Genomic DNA, 18,576 nt, shown 5'->3' with positions numbered 1-18,576 from the left:
GTCAAAACTCAAGAATAAGAAAACAACCCAGTTTTTAAAATGGGCACAATATGTGAACATACATTTCACAAAAGAAGATACACAAACAGCAAATAAACACATGAGAAAGATGCTTAACATTATTGGTCATTAGGGAAATGCAAGTCAGAACCACAATGAGACACCATTTCACACCTGCTTGGAATAAAGACTGACCATACCAGGTATTGGCAAGGATGTGGAAGAACTGGAACCCTTACACCCTATTTGTAGGAATAAAAAGTGGTACTGGGGCGCCTGAGTGGCTCAGTCGGTTGAGCGACCGACTTTGGCTCAGGTCATGATCTCACGGCTTGTGAGTTCAAGTCCCGCGTTGGGCTCTGTGCTAACAGCTCAGAGCCTGGAGCCTGCCTCGGATTCTGTGTCTCCCTCTCTCTCTGCCCCTCCCCTGCTCACGCTCTGTCTCTCTCTCTCAATAACAAATAAAAATGTTAAAAAAAATTTTTTTAAAGTGGTACATCCACTCTGGAGAATAGTTTGGCAGTGCTTAAAAAGTTAAATATATACATCATATGATCCAACCATTCTACTCCTAAGTATTTATTCAAGAGAAATGAAAGCATATGTCTACACAAAAATTTATACACTAATGTTCATGGCACTTCTGCCATATTTGTAATAACCCAAAACTGGAAACAACCCAATGTCAGTAGGGAAATTGATAAACAAACTGTGGTGTGTCCATTCGATGGAATAGTACTTGGCAATAAAAGGAATGAACTGTTGATAATACACAGTAGTGTGGATGAATCTCTAAATAGCCCTGCTGAATGAGAAACCTCAAAATACTGGATCAGTTGTGGTAGTGTCCAAGGGGGAAAAAGCCCTGAAAGACAAGAGGACATACTGTTTGATTGCACTTACATGAAATTTTTCAAAATGCCAACTAATCCTTAGTTACAGATCAATGATTGCTTGAAGATGGGAGGTGTAAGAATTTCAGGGAATGGTTATGAAGTTCAGAGGAAACTTTTGAGGGGGACGGATATGTTCATTATCTTGATTGGGGTGATGGTTTCACAAATACACATATATGCCAACACTTATCTAATTGTACATATTATATATATGCAGCTCATTTAAGTAAATGTTATATTCCAATACAGTTGCTATAAAAAAATTACACATTTCTGAGAGAGTAATAGATCCTTTTGTACTTCTACTTTTCTCCCTCTCCTACTTTAGTTTGCCTGATTGGATGGAGAAGTTTAGGTGCCCAGACACCCAAGGATCACAGCATCTCATAGATTTGCTTATCCTCTTCTGCTTTGTAGCGAGAAAGGCTAGAGGATGGGAGTGAAGTCCCTGTAAATGCTCCCTTCATCACACCTTTTTTCATTGCTTTATGTACCTTCTAGGAAGCTCATTCCTTGAATGCATTTGCTGTTCCTTTCAGCTGGTTCACTGCAAATACTCTTGCTGATGTCCCTCCAACTTGGAATGCTGTTACCCACAACTTGAGCAAACAAATTTCCACAAACTTCATGACTTAAAAACAACAGAAATTGTATTATCACGATGCTGGAGTCCAGAAGTCTGAAATCAAGATTTTAGCAGAGCTGTACTCCCTCCAAAGGCTTTAAGAAAGATTCCTTCCTTTCCCCTTCCAGTTTCTGGTGGCTCCAGATGTTCGTTGGTTTATAGCCACATTACTCCAGTCTCAGCCTTCATCTTCACATGGCCTTTCTGTTATGTCTCTCAAATTTCCCTGTCTCTCTGATAAGGACACCTGTCATTAGAATTAGGGCCCACTTTAAATCCATGATGATCTTATCTTGAAATCCTTAATTACATTTGAAAAGACTTTTTTTCAAAATAAGGTCACATTCTGGGGCTCAAGACTTGGACATACTTTTTTGGGAGCCATTGTTCCGCTCATTACAGCCATTCACATGTTCAGATTTCCAGGGATAAGGAAATTTACCCTAGATTTCAGGGTAAGGCATACATCATTATCATAGGACCTAGGATATATGGATAGGATCTAGAAGTGTTTCAGCCTGTGAAGACGTTTTGCTTGGGCCTCTCTGATATCCCAGTGATCTCTCAAAAGGAAATGATCTGACCTCTTTTGCCCCCTTCTGTTGTTATAGTGATGGCTTATAGCCTCTGGGCCATTCATAGTCCAATTAATTTGGCAGATGGCTAGTGAACTCAAGGTCTTAGTAGTCCTAGGTCTTAGAAGAAAGGAACATTTATTGGATCCTTAATCTGTGCCAAGACTTCCACTTTAATACCACAAAGATCCTACAAAATATGTTGTAGTTTTCCCATTTTATAAATGAAGAAACTAGGTAGAGAACTTTCCTTATTTGCCCAGAATCACATAGTTAATAAGTGGCAAGGCTAGGCTTTGTACTGAGGTCTCCTGGTTCCAAAGCCTAGTAACATTGTTACCATATAGGACTGGTATAGGAATGTTCCATACCATATAACCCAAGGAAGATGAGTGATCAGAGGCACTCATGAGTAAAACTTGTGCTTCTGCACTTAAGACCATTACTATTTCCTTCTTATAATATCCCCTTGGTGATAAATAACTTGATAGTGGCACAAGAGTGGCACCCAGTGGCTTCAGCTAAAAATTACAAGGGTCAAATTCTTTTATCTCTGGACCAGTCCCTCAGTTTCTATTTTTATTTCTTTAAATGTTTATTTATTTATATTTGAAGGGGGGGGGGGTTGGGGAAGAGATAGAGAATCCCAAGCAGGCTCCGTGCTGTCAGCTCAGAGCCTGACGCGGGGCTCAAATCCATGAACCATGAGATCATGACTTGAGCTGAAACCAAGAGTCAGTTGTTCAACTGACTGAACCACCCAGGCACCTCCCCAGTTTCCATTTTTAAACTGATAAAATAGAATAGCGGACCTCTTGAATAATATAGAATAAAACCATCTATGGCTGTTATATAGTTTATGGAGAAGTAGAAGAAATGAGAGAATATGTATTTAGAGTTTTATAGAAAATATTTAAGAAAAGGCCATGCCAGGAGTGGAGATTTATAGCTTGGGTGTTGGAACATAGGACAGTGGGCCATAAAGGATAAACAAGATAGTTCTCCAGGGCTAGTGTCACAGATGTCTGTAGTGACTGAAAACATAAACCCATAATAAGAGCAGTGACAAGGAGGTAATTTTCTCAGGAAAGGTACTGTTTCCCGAGGCAGGGAGGGGAATTAAATGTCTCAGTGTTAAATCCAGGGAGGTGTATCCTGAAGATAGAGCTGTCTCATTTGGGGGAATCTGATGATGAATGAAGGGTATACAAGATTCCCCTAGGTCTGAGAGCTTTATATCTGAGTGTGAATTTCCTTGGTGATATTAGTTTCAGAATAAGAGAAAGTTTTGCCTATTACATGAGATTTTTCAGGGAAGAATGAAGTAAGAAAATAAGATTTCTCTTGGGGCATGTGGGTGGGTCAGTTGGTTAAGCGTCCAACTTTGGCTCAGGTCATGATCTCATGGTTTGTGGGTTTGAGCCCAGCATCGGGCTCTGTGCTGACAGTTCAGAGCCTGGAGCCTGCTTCAGATTCTGTGTCTCCCTTTCTGCCCCTTCCCCAGTAGTGCTGTCTCGCTGTCTCTCTCTCTCTCTCTCTCTCTCTCTCTCTCTCTCTCTCTCTCTCTCTCACACACACACACACACACAAATAAACATTTAAAAAAAAAAAAGCTTTCTCTCGAAGAAAAAAATGGAAATTTTCTTCATACGGCTTCTTTTTTCACACCGTTAGGGTCATCTTTACCATTCTGTGTTCCTTGGAATGTACTTAGAAGTTGAAGTTTTATTTAATGAACAATACATGACAGTATTTTTTATTGAGTTATAAGTCACCATAAAATTTACCATTTTAAGTTGTACAATTTAGTGGCTTTAAATATAATCACTGTGCTGTGCAGCAGTTACCACTAAATTCCACAATATTTCCATCATGCCAGAAAAAAACCCTGTACCTATTTGTAGTCAGTCCCAATTCCCCCACCTTCCATCTCCTGGCAACCACCAGTCTACTTTGTCTCCATGGATTTTCCTATACTGGTTCACGTAAATGGAATCAAAATAGGTAGTCTGGCTTCTTTCACTAAGCATAATGTTTTCAAGATTCATGTTGTAACATGGGATGGTACTTCATTCCTTTTTATGGTTGAGTAATATCCTTTTGTATGGATGTGCCATATTTCTTCTACCCATTCATCAGTTGATGAACCTTTATGTTATTTGCACTTTTGGGCGATTATAAATAATGCTGTGAACATTTTTGGATGGACATGTTTGTAAATCTCTTGGTTATATATCTAGTAGTAGAATTGCTGGGTCATATGGTAACTCTATGTTTAACATTTTTAGTAACTTTCAAACTATTTTCCAAACTGGCCATTTTACTTACCCAACAGTAATGTGTAGTGGTTCCAATTTTCTACATTGTCACCAACTATTGATATTGTCTATTATTATTGTTATTATTTTATTACTATTACTACTACCATCCTAGTGGGTGTAAAGTAGTATCTCATAGTGGCTTTGATTTGCATTTCCCTAATGAATAATGATGTTGAGCATCTTTTCATTGGTTTATTGGCCATTTGTATCTCTTCTTTGGAGAAAGGTCTCCAACTCTATCAAACCCACTTTTAATTAGGTTGTTTGTTATTGAATTACAAGAGTTCTTTATTCTGGATACAACTCCCTTACCAGATATGATTTGCAAATATTTTCTCCCATTCTTGTGGGTTGATTTTTCACTTTCTTTATTGTGTTCTTTGAAGCACAAAAGTTTTTAATTTTGATGAAGACTGTGTCTGTTTTTAAATACTTGTATTTTTGAAAAACAAGAAGCTAGGATTGGGTTCTGATCTTAGTAAGCTTAGAGAAACTTTTGTTTCTCTATCCAAATTGAACCAAGTGTGGCAGGACTTTGAAAAGCTACAGAGGACGACAAAATGTGCCAGGCTTCCCAGGTTTGACTTCAGTTATATGTAGATCACTTACCTCTATGCAAGACACTGTGCTAGCTATAAAATGATGCAGTCACAGCGAACCTTACCTTTCAAGGAATTTAAATGTGGAAAATGGAACACACATAAAAATGATAAATAAGGGCAGGCAGTGCATCTTCAGAGCCCAAGGAGTGGGGCAGATGGTAAGCAAGTTACCAGAGGTCAGAAGAGGTGGGAAATGCCTGGAGTACCTGGAATGAGCTGCAAAGGCTCTAACACAAGGAAGCCCTGATGATTGGGGTTGGGTAGGGGAGACTCGCATGAGCGAGGAGGAAGAGGGAATTCCAGGTAAGGGAGGGCAGCCCTGTGAGGCCAACAAAGCCACCAGGCACACTTGTCTCACTGGAGCTTGTTCATGTTCCTGCAAAACTCACTTAGGACTTCTAATTTTTAAAGCAGCTGCTCCCAGAGAAAAATGCAGAGCAGAGCACAGAAGATGCACATGAGAACAGCAGTCCAGAACTCCTTACAGGTAAGGGATCAGCTTCTCAGGTGAGCCTAGGAGCAAAGCTCAGAAGTAAGGTACATTGGCTTCAAGCTTTCAAACTACACCTTCCACACCATAGCAAAATCATGGGACTTGGCCGGCTTCTACCACCACTATGGGTGTTCTGGAGCAGCAGGGGGGCATTCCCTCCCCAAAGTTGGTATGATAGAACTAGAAATTCCTAGTAACGTTGTACAGTTAAAGATAGCTGCACATGAAGGGGCAGGACCCTGAATCTAGTTGGTTCCTTCACATCTTTTCTCATTACTGCTGTTCTCCCTGGTTTTGGTTACTACTCTGGGGCTCTGGAAGCTAGTCCTGGGTACAGAATACCATCTCAATCTTGATGTATGTTATAGGGAGTTGTCATTGTGTGTGATATGGTGGTGATTGTACTGGTCTTTTCCCCCTCTCCCTCCAACACTTACACAGCCTTCAGAGCCAGCAGTGGCAGAGAGATGTGTGTATGGCCAGAAATAACCATAGCCACAGGTGCCTGAAACTGATAGTGCAGGTGCCAGGCACCTGCTCTTAATTCTGAAAACAATCTTATGATGTAGTGTTACTATTCTCATTTTACAGGTAAACTGAGACATTTACAGAGATGTCAGTAGACTCACCCAAGGTCACAGCTAGTAAATGGCAGAACCAGAATTCAAACCCAGGCAATCTGGCTCCAGAGCCAAGACTAGCAGGGATGCACCATCAAACAAAACAGAGCCTGGGCTTGTGGGAATTTGGGGACTGACTTCAGCACCTATACTTTGTTGGTAAAATTCCTCTTTCCAGGGTCACAACCACAACATACTGCATGATGTCCAAACTTAGGCCTGAGAGGTATTCCTGAATCATTCTGTCTGTTGAACCATGTTTCAAATGTTGTGGGGGCTGTTGGCTACTGAAAGAACCCTGCAGTGAAGGCTGTCATAATAAAGCAAAGAATCTATTTTTATACATTAAGATTTGGAGATTTAAAAGAATGAAAGTATACCACATTCAAGTCAGTATTTATGTAGTGAAGAGTAAAAGAATAAGTACTTCCCTTAGAAGGGAGAAATTAACGTTCTATCCAGCACCTTCTATGGACCGAGGGGGATGCTAGGCTTTTCCAGTGACCCCTCTGACAGTGACCCTTTGGTATGGGCAGCAGTAGTCCCCTTTCACAAGAGACAACCCAGACTCAGGCTGGGTAGAGTGCTCTCCAGGAAAATAATCTGAATTTCAGCCTATGCTTTCTCCACTGCAATATAAGCCTTAAAATCTAGGCATTTATTATCTGGTGAACCACCCCCCCCCCTCGCCTCCCCAGAAGACTGCTTGAGCTGCTCAGCTTTACAAAGTTGCAGCTCCAGTCACCATCAATCCTGTGTCCCACCCACATGGGCAGTTCTGCTAAAGAAAATCACTGAAAGTTGGATGATGCCACCATACATCCATGGTCCATTTACTGGTGGCTTCCAGCTATCGGTCCTTTGTGTCGTCTTTCTGGCAGCTACTCCATTCTTTCAATAATCTACCCAGTCTCTGACTCCTTCTTAGCCTCCTACTTCACACTTAGTGCCCAAACTGTATCAGCATGGGGATCCATCCCTGCTAGGCTCAGGGGTGGCATTAGCCCTGTTGCTTTCTCAGGATCTGCTTGCATCAGCCATCACTTCTGCACCTTCAGTTTCCCTTCTGAGGTCTTTCCTCTCAGCAGGGCAATCTCTTATTACTTAAAAAGAAAATCTCCCATGATCTTGAACTTCTTCCATTTATTTCTCTCCATCACATCTCAGCCAGGGTTCTCAATCTGGCTCTCCCTTTCTCCTTCCCAATCTCCAGGGCACTTGCTTCTTCTGTGGCCTCTCTTGTTTGGGAAGGCTTTGTATTTACCAAATTGTACATTTATCTTTACCATACATGAACTATTTACAAAACTCAGCACTGTAAAATTGTGACTTACGTCATTCTTTCCTCTGAGTGTTCTCTTTACCTTCCTTTGGCCACCCCTAAACTGTGCTTGTATAGCACTTCTTCCCTCGCTGCTCTCTTCCATCCCAGGCATTGAACCTTACATCTGGGCTCAAGACTCCCCAGTTGGCATGACCAGCCCAGGCCTCTCTGGAGTGCCAGATGGGAGATTTATCTGCTCACTAGGCAGGTCCATGTGGAGGTCCCATTGTTACCTCTACCATGATTAACAGCACCACTCCTTACCCAGTTTTTCACATCTGAAATGAGATTCACTTAAGATGCCACTCATTATCATGTACCACACCTCCTATTCTGTCGCCAAGACCTGCCGATATGGCCTCATGAATATACTTCTGACACCTAGTGTCAGAAGTGGTGCCTCCATCCATCCATCCCTGCTGCCTTCCCTCTCCTGGGTTCTTAAAGTCTTCTTGCTTCTAATTTGACTCTAGCCAACACCTTTGACAGAATAATCTTTCTAAGATACAAATTAACAATGTATCTCCAGTGCTTATTAAAATTCTTCCCTGCCCACTTTCTACAGTAAAAATCCCTGTTCTTAAGTCTTCTCTGATTGGTACTAACCCCTTCAGATTCATCTCCTAGGAGCCCCCCCCCCTTTTGCATTTTATGGAGGATACTAATTAATGCCTTTGGGTATTTGCCTCTTTCCACCTGGAATTCCTTTCCTCTTCCTTGTTGGTCTGGCATATTTCTCTTTATCCTTTAAAAACCAGTTGAGACATCTCAGGGAAACCTTTCTCCACCTCTAGGAATGGTTAACAACTTCTTTCCGTGTTCTATCCCTGGGCTTTGTACACACTTCTGAATCCCTTCTAGCATAAGTGAGTTTTACCCAGGGAGCAGTTCATTGAGCTACATTCCCAGGACCTGCTCAGAAAGAATTTATGGATCCAAACTCCCTTTAAATTTGCACAAGTGCATCAGTTAATGGTAGGGAGGGTGCCAGTGGGCACTGCTCAATGCAGTGTGAGCTACGAAGGGAGGGGTGAGGCTGACTTTCAGGCAGGGGGATCACAGCTTGGCAGGGAGGGAGGAGCTGGATAGTGCAGACTCCATGAGGAATCTGTGCAGATAAAGAATGAGTGGGTGCAAGACCCAAGTGAGGATGGAAACCAATCTGCAGCCTCGCCCTGTAGGACCGGGGCTGCCGAGTTTTGATCCAGACAGACTTGATGAAAGGAATTTGAGATGGGAGGGCTAAGAGAGCCGGGACCAGCTCCTCCCTTCTCCCAGGTGTCGTCAGCCCCAAGGATCTTTCTAGCACTGGGCCGTGGGCGTAAGGTAAGTGGGCTTGTTTTCGTCTAGGAACCAGCGAGCAAGTGGAAAACAAGAGGCTCAAGAGGGGCAGCCTCCGGCGGGGCATGGAAGAGACGCAGGCTTTCCACTCTGCCAGGGCCCCGAGCCAATTAGAGGCCGCCGCGCGCCGCACAGAGCCTGCGGGGGCCTTCCCGACCCCTAGCGGAAGCAGGGCGAGCCCTGGGGGCGGCCTGGAGGTAACCGGGCGAGGGCCGCGCAGGTGATGGAGCAGAGGGAAGGCGGAGACGGCCGCTGCCGATGGGTCCTCACCCCGAGCTTCCTTTCCTTCCGCAGGACTCGCTATGGCTGCAGGAGGTCTCCAATCTATCCGAGTGGCTGGATCCCGGCCCTGAGCCCTAAGCTAGGGTGATCTCCCCATGCGCCCACGCCCGCCCGGTAGCTGCCGGGGCAGCGTGCTGTCTGTTGTTCAATAAACCTGCTCCGCGAGCGCAGCTTCTGCTTCAGTGTCGGGGGCGGGGTCAGGGGCGGGGCTCCCGCGCTGCCGGATGACATCACTTGCACTTGCGGCAGGCGCGGGTCGAGCGGCGGCGGGATCGCGTCACTGGTGCGCGCCGCGGCTCCGGGCGCGATGGCGGCGCTGGGCGGGGATGGGCTGCGCCTGCTGTCGGTGTCGCGGCCGGAGCGGCAGCCCGAGTCAGCAGCTCTGGGCGGCCCGGGCCCTGGGCTGTGCTGCTGGGTGTCTGTGTTCTCCTGTCTTAGCCTCGCCTGCTCCTACGTGGGCAGCCTCTACGTCTGGAAGAGCGAGCTGCCCAGGTGCGGGGGCTGCGCGCGCGGCCGGAACCCGCGCCTCCGCGAGGCGGGGCTGGGGGCGGGGCTTGGGCGATCCGGGGGCGGGGCCGCGCTGTCCAGAGGAGGCTGTGGGCCCTTGAACTTACTGCCCTCTCCGTAGGGACCACCCTGCAGTCATCAAGCGGCGTTTCACCAGTGTATTGGTGGTGTCCAGCCTCTCGCCTCTGTGCGTGCTACTCTGGAGAGAACTCACAGGCATCCAGGTGCGAAGGAGGCGGGGCAGAGGGCAAGAGGGGGAGGATCTCAGGGGTCTGAGAGGAGAGAGCAAGACTGATGCCTCCTTTCCTGTGGCTCAGCCAGGCACATCCCTGCTCACCCTGATGGGCTTCAGGCTGGAGGGTATTTTCCCAGCAGCACTGCTACCCCTGCTGCTGACCATGGTGAGTACTTGTTTTATTTTTCCATTTGTTAGCATGACGTTCCTTTCTGTTTGTGTGCGTGTCCATCTTTTGACTGATGGGCGACAGAAATTGTGAGATGGCCCTTGGGTATGCCTGAGTGGGACATCCTGGCTAAGAATAGGAAGCTTTAAGTCTTATGAGTTCTCTTCTGGGTTAGGGTAGTGGGACTGTGGCTTAAACTATTTCTGTGATTGCTTTTTTGTCCCCAGATCCTTTTCCTGGGCCCACTGATGCAGCTCTCTATGGATTGCCCATGTGACCTGGCAGATGGTTTGAAGGTTGTCTTAGGTGAGTCCTAAGGGCTGAGAGAAAAAGCAGGCAGCCCAGCACAGTGGGGAAAGGGAATAAGTGGCCTCATAGGGAGTCCTGGACATGAGATGTAGGAGATGTTATTGGTTTCCAGATCAGTAAAATGGGAACGTGTAACAGATGACCTGTAAGAGTTGGTTTCTGAAATCCAAGGAGGCTCCTAGGAACCCCCAGCAGTACTTTGTGTGGACTAAAATGTGTTGTTCCTTCCTCCCCTAATCTTTGGCTTCCTCAAACCAGAGCTGGTCTTGGGTTCTGGTTTTGATGTTTCCAGAATTTGCTACCAAAATACCTTGCTTCAGCTATTCATGTCTTTTCTTTCAGTTCTCGAGACATTGTTTTATACTGCGTGTGATAGCAAAGCTTGACTCTTAAATGTTTCCTCAGGAGTATTTATGTCTGAGTTTGTCAAGGGAAAGGCTGTGGGAGAAGGGTCCCTTGGGGCCTCTAGGCGTTCTTTGTTCCATACCCTTTCACTGATTACTGGTCCTGAATCCCTTCCTTAGCTCCTCGCTCCTGGGCCCGCTGCCTCACGGATATGCGTTGGTTGCGGAACCAAGTGATTGCGCCCCTGACAGAAGAACTGGTGTTCCGGGCCTGTATGCTGCCCATGTTAGCACCATGCACGGGCCTGGGCCCTGCCGTGTTCACCTGCCCACTCTTCTTTGGAGTTGGTAAGTTTGCCTAACCTGGTTCTGTTGAGATGTTCCCAGCATGAGAGCCAAAATTGGGATTTGGGGCAAGGGTGTGGCATATAAGGCAGGCATAGAGGAACGTGACATGGTTCTCGCCTTCCTTCCAGCCCATTTTCACCACATTTTTGAGCAGCTTCGATTCCGCCAGAGCAGTGTGGGGAGCATCTTCTTGTCTGCAGGTGAGTCTTAGAAAGCTTGCCTGGGGCAGTCCTGGGTTAGGGTGTGTAGGGGTGTCCCTCATAGCCATTCTGGAGGAAGAATTGGGAACAGAGGGATGTAGTATTGGAAGGGCCCCTGGCCATGGGAGTTGGGTGTAGAGGACAGCCATAGGTGCTGGGGCAGGCAGCCACTGCTCTCGGGGACGGGGAGGTTTCTGGCTGATGGGTGTGCAGTGCTGGGACTGGAAGAGTACGCAGGTGTGGTCACTCGAGGCCTCCCCGTCTCCAGCGTTCCAGTTCTCCTACACAGCTGTCTTCGGCGCCTACACTGCTTTCCTCTTCATCCGCACAGGTTGGTCCTCAGTCTCTCACGGGTCCCTGGGGACTCGGGCCCACAGGAGTGGGTGGGAATACGGGAATGCTGTGTTTGTTGTAGGAGTGACAAGTTTCCTCTACTATGGTGTTTGAAACAGGCAGAGCCAGGGCTCTCAGTCTGGTGAAGTCTGAGAGGTGGAAGGGAGCAGAGGCCATGTGGTGTGTGTGGGCGGTCATTGACTTCCGATTTCAGGGATGTGGGTGATTGGCCCTGGGAGGCGGTGGGGCTGCTCCATGAGCTACTCTGTCTCCCCTCCCTAGGACACCTGATTGGGCCGGTTCTTTGCCACTCCTTCTGCAATTACATGGGCTTTCCTGCCGTTTGCGCAGCCCTGGAACATCCGCAGAGGCGGCCCCTGCTGGCAGGCTATGCCCTGGGTGTAGGACTCTTCCTGCTTCTGCTCCAGCCCCTCACGGACCCCAAGCTCTACGGCAGCCTTCCCCTTTGTGTGCTTTTGGAACGGGCAGGAGACTCAGAGGCTCCCTTGTGCTCCTGACCCATGCTCCCGTACATGCTCCTACGAACTCTCACGGGCTCCCCAGCCCCTCCCTGTCAAGGGGTACTGCAGGGGAGGAGCTGGCTGGGGTCCCCGAGATCTCAGGAATTTTTGTAGGGGATTGAAGCCAGAGCTAGTTGAATCCCAGGGACCAAGAGAAAGGAGCAGATATCCAAAGGGTGCAACCCCTCTCCAAAGGGGGTTGAGGAGCAGCTGGGAGTGAGGGGACAAGGGGCAGGTCCCAGGAGCCGTACACTCCCTTCCTCACTTTGGACTGCTGCTTTTCTGAGCTCCTCTGCCCCCCTCTGCCTCTGAAAAGCTGCTCGGGGGTGGAATTTACAAAATCCCTCCCCCCAACTTCCCAGGGTTTTCTCATTGTCTTTTTGCATCAGGACTTTGTATTGAGATACTAAAGAGATTTAACTTGGGTAACATGGCCTTGGACCTTTGAGAATCAATCTGTTTGGGGTCTTGTGAATGTGCCCACCACCTGTCTTGGCTACCTTGGACACTGACCACTGGGCGGGTCAGCCTGGGAGGCACAGTTCCCTGAAGTGAAGGACAGGATGGGGTCCTCTGGCTGCCTTCCTCCTTTCTTAGCCATGCCCCAAGTTGTAGCACATGGGGTTCTGGGACTGCAGGTACCAGGTGTGAACTCAGCTCATCCTGGGGCCTGTGCCTTGGCTACTAGGGTCAGGGGATGGAACGTAGGGCCATGACCTCAGTGATGGAGACTCCAACCTGTATCCTCTGAGAGAGCGGAGGGTCGACTGTGGGGCCTCTACCAGGACCTCCCCAAAGTCTACCAGCCTCACATTACACAGGAGAAAATAACAGGTCCAAAATGGTAGAGGAACCAGCTCACAGTCACCTGGGTAGTAGAGGCTGCCTTGGGTCTCTGCCACCGTGCTGCTTGTCTCATCCCTAGAGGAACTCAGAACAAAGGCTGCAGCCCTGAGAACAGCAAGGACCCTGCCAAACAACACTGTAAGTCAAGATTCTTTCTTAGACTCTTCTAGTGTTGTACCTGCCCATCACCTTCTTTTTAGAATGGTTCTCATATTTTCATTCCCTTGCCCCTGGGATTTTTTAATTTTTGAAAGGATATACTTTCAGGTCCCACTCTAAACTCAAGGAGGCTGTCCCAAGTCTTGTTCCCTGAGGCTGGTGGTTGAAAGGAAATGGATGTGCAGTCACTCCCCAGGCACCCCCAGTTTGGCTGTGACTAAACGACATTCATCTGGATCTAAAAAGTCATCTTGATAGTCACACACCTGCCTTGCTGTGGAGAGCCTTCCTGTCCTCCCAGCCTGTGTAGCAGCTGTTGGGGAGGCAGATGGGGTATGGGGTGAGTATGGGGCTGTTTCAGAGGGTACCTTTGGGATCTTGGTGTCCAAAGAGGAGGAAGCCCAAAGCTGCCCCCCAAATTAGGTTGTGGTACCTGAGGGGCACTGGGTTGGCAGAGTGCTGGGGACATACTGCCTGCCTGGTCCCCTGAAGGTTGGGAGATCCAAGCTCTGCTCCTCCCCTTCCTTATGCTACTGCTCAGAACTACGCAGCACCCCCATTTCACCTCACCATCGTCACCTCCCCTGTGGAGGTTGGGGGTGGGTAGCAATGCAGTGATGCATGCAGGGTTGCCAAACCCCCTGCAGGTGACAGATTCTCCTGAGAGCTTGCTTATGGGGATGGGCGGGATTAGATCTTGAGACTGTCAATCCAGTGCTGACCTCCCACTAATATCCTCCCCCGAAGGCTCCCACATCCAAGGGTTTTTTGCCCATCTCCCAGAAACTGGTACCTGTTCACATCCAGTCCTGAACTATTGAAGTAGCAGGCTGGCCCTGAGTTTAGGAAGTAAAGCAGTGTGGCTGGAAGCAAAGCAACTCCACTGACAGCTTGGGTGTGGACCCTCCTCTGCCTCTTACTAGCTCTGGGGTCCTGGATAAGCTATTTAACCTTCCTGGGACTCCCATTTGTGTCCACAAAATGTGATTGATTCCCTGAGTTAATGGGTGTTAAATGTGTAGAACGACACATCCTTGTCCAAGCTCTCCATGCAACTAGCTAATCCTAATTGGGGTGTATATACCATAGGCACTCTATAGTGGCTGAAACCAAGGCCACTACTATTCTCCCCTACCCTCCAAGGAGGATACAACCGACCTGCCCCTGCCATGGGGAGTCCCAAGAGGCAGCCCTGCCCCTATGCTGAGTAGTGCTGGGGGGGTGGGGGGGTGGGGGAGGCGGGGGCTGCACAGGACCCAACATGAAGGGCAGGGGAAGCCAGTTTTATTGAGCAAAATTCTCAGGACTTGGAGCCTAGCTCTTCCCCCAAGAGGTAGGACCCCTAAATTTGCTCCCCTGGGTCTTAGGCCCACCTACACCACCACCTGTAGTCTCCAAGTTGAGGACCCTTATTTGGCAAGAGATGAATATGTGAGCAGCTGTCCAGCAGGGAAAAGACAGACGGCTGGAGGAAGGGAATGTGCCACAGCAGGCAGTGCGTCTCCTGCCACAAGCAGCTGAGGACAGGAGCTCCAGGGCTAGGCCTTTCTGCCCTTGGGCACTGGCTGGCCTGGGCCTGCCCTGGCAGCTCAGTGTCTATTGAAGGCTTGGGGTGGGTATGGCCAGGCTGCCAATCTGGGGCAAGATCACTCAATCTCCAGGATGAGGTCATCGCCCTCCAGTGTCATGTCTGTGGTTACGTGGACCTTGCGGACAGTGCCCTCCATGGGTGAAGTCACTACAGTCTCCATCTTCATGGCGCTGAGCACACACAGGGGCTGGCCCTTGGCCACCTTGCCCCCAGCTGCTACCTTGATGTCTATCACCTTCCCAGGCATGGGCGCCCCGATCTGGCCCTTCACATCCTTCAGAGCCTTGGGGTGGAAGTGCATCTCCTGCAGACAGGACAGAAGGAGGAGTGGTGAGGCACAAGCCCTACCTGTTCCCACCGCCTGGTTGGCCCTAGCAGGGCTATACCTTCATGGCCTGAGTGTCCTTGACCAGAATGGACCGCAGCTGTCCATTGAGCTCAAAGAAGACCTGCCTCTGGCCAGCCCGGTTCAGATCACTTATAGCCAGGGCTTTGATGTGCAGTGTCTTGCCCCGCTCCAGCTCCACCTGTAGGGAGGGCATGCAGGCTCAGAGCTGGTGAGGCGGGAGGGGGTGGGGCGGGCAATAGAACACACAGGTCTCAGTAGAACAGCCCCCTGACCCTGTCCCAGGCAAGTCCCCCAGCCCTGGGTCTCAGCTCCTCACTTGTAAAGGCCTAACCTCCTGGTTCCTCAAGAGTGCTTTTGGGTACAGCTTGTGAGGCCAAGTGACAGCCAAGCCAAAGCCTGGAGCTCTAGATGTGCTGGTGTCCTTAGGGATGCAGGGGCAGGGGTGCTGGGGTGGGGCGTAGATAGGTGCCAGAGCCACTGACCTCAAACTCCTCTGCAATTTTGGGTCCCTGCAGGAAGAGGCGGGTATTGAGGCTATCCAGGGGGCCAAAAGTAGCTGTGAAGTCCTTGAAGTGTGCAAAGACATCGGGGTATATGGCTGCTGAGAGCACATCCTCTGGTGTCACCTCCTCCCCGTGCCGTTCAATCAGCTCCTTCTCCAGCAACTGCAGATCCAATGGAGGGAGGGAGGCTCCGGGCCGCCCCTCAACCCTTGGCAGGTCCTTTAGCACCTGGGAAGCAAAGCAGGGTCAGGCCTAATGCCTGTACCCAACCCCCACCCTCACACTGTACTGGGCCTTCCTACCTTAGAGCGAAGGGGCTCAGGGAACCCCCCGTGGGGAATGCCAATGTAGCCCTGCAGGAACTCTACCACGGAGCGGGGGAAGGACAGCTCTTCTGCTTGGGCTTCAGCCTCTGCCCGGCTCAGCCCATTCTGCACCATGAACTGGGCCAGGTCCCCCACGATCTTGGAGGACGGTGTCACCTGAGAAGAAAAGCCCCCTGGGTTAGGATGCTTGGTACCTTATAGGAGGTTCAGAGGCAAGGATGAGATCACTGGGCCTAGCTCACCTTGATGAGGTCGCCCAGCATCTGGTTGGCCTCCACGTAGGCCTTCTTGACCTCCTTGAACTTGGAGCCAAGCCCCATGCTGTGTGCCTGGAAGTGCAGGTTGGTGTACTGGCCCCCTGGGATCTCATTCTCATACACATCCGAATTGCCAGACTTCATGGTGGCCGTGCAGTCAAAGGCCGCATACAATCCCCGGGCCCCCTCCCAGTACTCACTGTAGTCAAACACGCGCTCCAGGGGCACCCCTGCAGGGAGGCCAGGAAAATATGCCAAGTTCCCAGGTGCTCCTCCCAGGACCCCAGAGCCAGCTCAGGTCCCATCTCAGATGTGGGTGATGGAGGGTAAGGCCAGCAAAGATCATCTGGATTCTAGGACAGGCCAGACTCTACTGGGACTACTACGGGCCATGGCTGTGAGGGAAATGGCCATGGACTCCTGCCATTCCTACCTGTGTCCATGGGAGTCCCTCGGGTGCAGGCCACCAGGGCCCCCATGCTGGGCTGTGAAGTCATCCCGGACATGGAATCAGCTGCCACATCTACCACATCGGCCCCAGCCTGGGCACAGGCCAGCATAGCTGCCACACCTGCCCCTGATGTGTCGTGGGTGTGGATGTGCAGCGGGAGGTCAGGGAAGCGGTCCCTGAGGGACCTGACCAGCATGGTGCAGGCCACTGGCTTTAGCAGCCCTGCCATGTCCTGGGGCAAGAAGAGAGACATGGTCGGGTAAGGAGGGGGTGTGACACGTATGTGCTAGGGGATATGAGGGGGACATAGTGTGGGAGAAGGGGAAGCTGGGAGAGGTGGGGAAGGGGCAGGGGGACTCCTGGGACAGGTGGGTCCAGGCACCTTGATGCACAAGATGTGGGTGCCAGCTCGAACCAACTCTTCAGCCAGGCCCATGTAGTACTGCAGTGAGTATTTGGTGCGGCTGGGGTCGGCCACGTCACCCGTGTAGGAGATGGCGGCCTCCACCACACCGCCAGCATTGCCGGCTGCCTCCATGCCCAGTAGCAGATTGGGCATGTAGTTGAGGGAGTCAAAAACCCGGAAGACATCCATGCCGTTCTCTTTGGCCACCTCACAGAACCTGAGTGGGTAGAAGAGCCCAAGGGTCAACCCCATCCCACTCTCCCCTGTACATCCCTCTCTGGCTCTGACCGGGCAGGGAGAGTGGTGAGCCCGTGTGGGGGGCCCCAGTGTGGACAAGGCCTTCTCTGGGGCAGCCTGGGCTGGGCAGGTCCCCTCAGAGGCATCTGGCATGGAGCAGTGCTGTCCTGCCCTAGTCATGTACAGTGCAGCTCAGTCTGCCCAGGTCAGAAGAATCAGCTAGGGATTCTTTGCAAGAGTGGTGGTCTGAGGGAGAAGGAACACTGGACAAGGAGTCCTGAGGCTTCTGCTGCCCCATGAGCTAGAAGTTCTTCAGTTCTCCAACTAGAATTCTGCACTTCATGAAATTTCCAGATAGCAGCTCTCACTGGATACAGCTACTGAGAGACTGAAGTGTCAAGCTCTCTGTGGGAAAGCGCAGGCCATTGCAGTGTGGCCTGGCACCCACTGGACCATGCTGTGCAGCGTCTGCCCACCCGACCCCAGGCTCACTTGAAGACCACATTGTCGGGGTAGTTGGTGTAGCCCACGGCGTTGGCGCCCCGCAGCAGCATCTGGAACGGGATGTTGGGGATGAGCTCTCGGAGCTCCTGCAGCCGCCGCCAGGGGCACTCATACAGGAAGCGCATGGCAACATCAAACGTGGCTCCTGCACGGGGACCAAGAGGCCCAGGTCAGCCCCTCACTTCCCCGGGCCCCCGCCACACCCTGCAGCTCTGCAGCCTGAGCCTCTAATCCGGACACCCTCACACTCATCTCCAGGATCCTTCACATTCCTGTTCCAACCCCCGGAGACTTCCCTCTGCTGAGGGTAGCTCAGGATCAGTGTCCTCTTGCCCCCTTTCACAGGGTACCACCCTGCCACCAGTTCTCCATGCTAGAACAGGCTCGTGGCTCCTCTCTGACCCTGAGCTACTGGGATCTCAGCTATGCAATCTCATGCCCAGCAACCAGGCCTGCCCAAAGTGGGCACGAGTCACTGCTGAACAAATGGAACACCATGCCTTGTTTGCTTCTCACTAGTTTCCTCAATGTTAACATTTTAGCTGCTCCTGGAGTGGCCAGTGGTGGGGCCACACTGGATACCCAATTCCTTCCAGGCGCAGTCCCACATTCCAGCCCTCCTCCAGCCTACCTCCCCAGTTCTCTATGCTGAAGAGTTTGCTCAAGTTGTGAGCAACATAGGGAGCAATCTTTTTGAGATCGTGGGTTCGCACACGAGTGGCCAGCAGTGACTGGTGGGCATCCCGGAAGGTCGTGTCCATCAGCAGCAGCCCCTGGTGGTTCCGCACAGCTCGAGCGAAGCCCTCGGGCCCCTCCCGCAGCAGGATGTCTCTGAAACCAGCTGGGGGTGGGCCTAGGGCAGACCCGGGCATTAGCACCCATCCTTCAGGCAGCAACCTCCT

General features: G+C 50.2%; 3 protein-coding genes across 27 annotated transcripts in view; 2 read left to right on the top strand and 1 right to left on the bottom strand.

The window, feature by feature from the left end:
- Positions 1–9,311, top strand: part of CD1H11orf80 (chromosome D1 C11orf80 homolog) — a 118,514-nt gene extending 109,203 nt beyond the window's left edge. For 18 of the 19 annotated variants that reach the window (XM_053202872.1, XM_053202874.1, XM_053202878.1 and 15 more), the window contains 3 exons: positions 5,431–5,506; positions 8,807–8,994; positions 9,092–9,311. In XM_053202872.1, coding sequence (XP_053058847.1) covers positions 5,431–5,506; positions 8,807–8,994; positions 9,092–9,157 — 330 coding nt within the window. In that variant the 3' untranslated portion in view covers positions 9,158–9,311. Of the gene's footprint in view, positions 1–5,430; positions 5,507–8,637; positions 8,995–9,091 lie in introns of those variants that run through there. The other variant, XM_053202882.1, reaches the window with a different exon arrangement.
- Positions 9,312–9,386: 75 nt separating this feature from the next.
- RCE1 (Ras converting CAAX endopeptidase 1) lies at positions 9,387–12,474 on the top strand. 2 transcript variants are annotated; one of them, XM_027045718.2, is made up of 8 exons: positions 9,387–9,571; positions 9,708–9,810; positions 9,904–9,987; positions 10,218–10,296; positions 10,824–10,991; positions 11,120–11,191; positions 11,460–11,522; positions 11,807–12,474. In XM_027045718.2, the coding sequence occupies exons 1-8, from the start codon at positions 9,387–9,389 to the stop codon at positions 12,040–12,042; spliced, it is 990 nt and encodes a 329-aa protein (XP_026901519.1). In that variant the 3' UTR covers positions 12,043–12,474. The 2 variants fall into 2 exon arrangements, with proteins under 2 accessions (XP_026901519.1, XP_053058864.1); XM_053202889.1 differs by having other exon boundaries at positions 9,541–9,571; positions 9,908–9,987.
- A 1,843-nt stretch (positions 12,475–14,317) lies between these two features.
- Positions 14,318–18,576, bottom strand: part of PC (pyruvate carboxylase) — a 101,412-nt gene continuing 97,153 nt past the window's right edge. For all 6 annotated transcript variants that reach the window (XM_027045695.2, XM_053202869.1, XM_027045697.2 and 3 more), the window contains 9 exons: positions 18,306–18,527; positions 17,663–17,819; positions 16,910–17,150; positions 16,510–16,759; positions 16,062–16,306; positions 15,796–15,975; positions 15,473–15,721; positions 15,028–15,168; positions 14,318–14,945 (listed from right to left, as the gene is read on the bottom strand). In XM_027045695.2, the coding sequence (XP_026901496.1) occupies positions 14,697–14,945; positions 15,028–15,168; positions 15,473–15,721; positions 15,796–15,975; positions 16,062–16,306; positions 16,510–16,759; positions 16,910–17,150; positions 17,663–17,819; positions 18,306–18,527 (1,934 nt within the window). In that variant the 3' untranslated portion in view covers positions 14,318–14,696. The remainder of the gene's footprint in view (positions 14,946–15,027; positions 15,169–15,472; positions 15,722–15,795; positions 15,976–16,061; positions 16,307–16,509; positions 16,760–16,909; positions 17,151–17,662; positions 17,820–18,305; positions 18,528–18,576) is intronic.

This window comes from Acinonyx jubatus, chromosome D1 (genome assembly GCF_027475565.1).
Source record: "Acinonyx jubatus isolate Ajub_Pintada_27869175 chromosome D1, VMU_Ajub_asm_v1.0, whole genome shotgun sequence".
NCBI lineage: Eukaryota > Metazoa > Chordata > Mammalia > Carnivora > Felidae > Acinonyx > Acinonyx jubatus.
The sequence above is the reverse complement of the archived record's forward strand: the minus strand, read 5'-3'. Positions and strand labels throughout refer to the sequence as shown.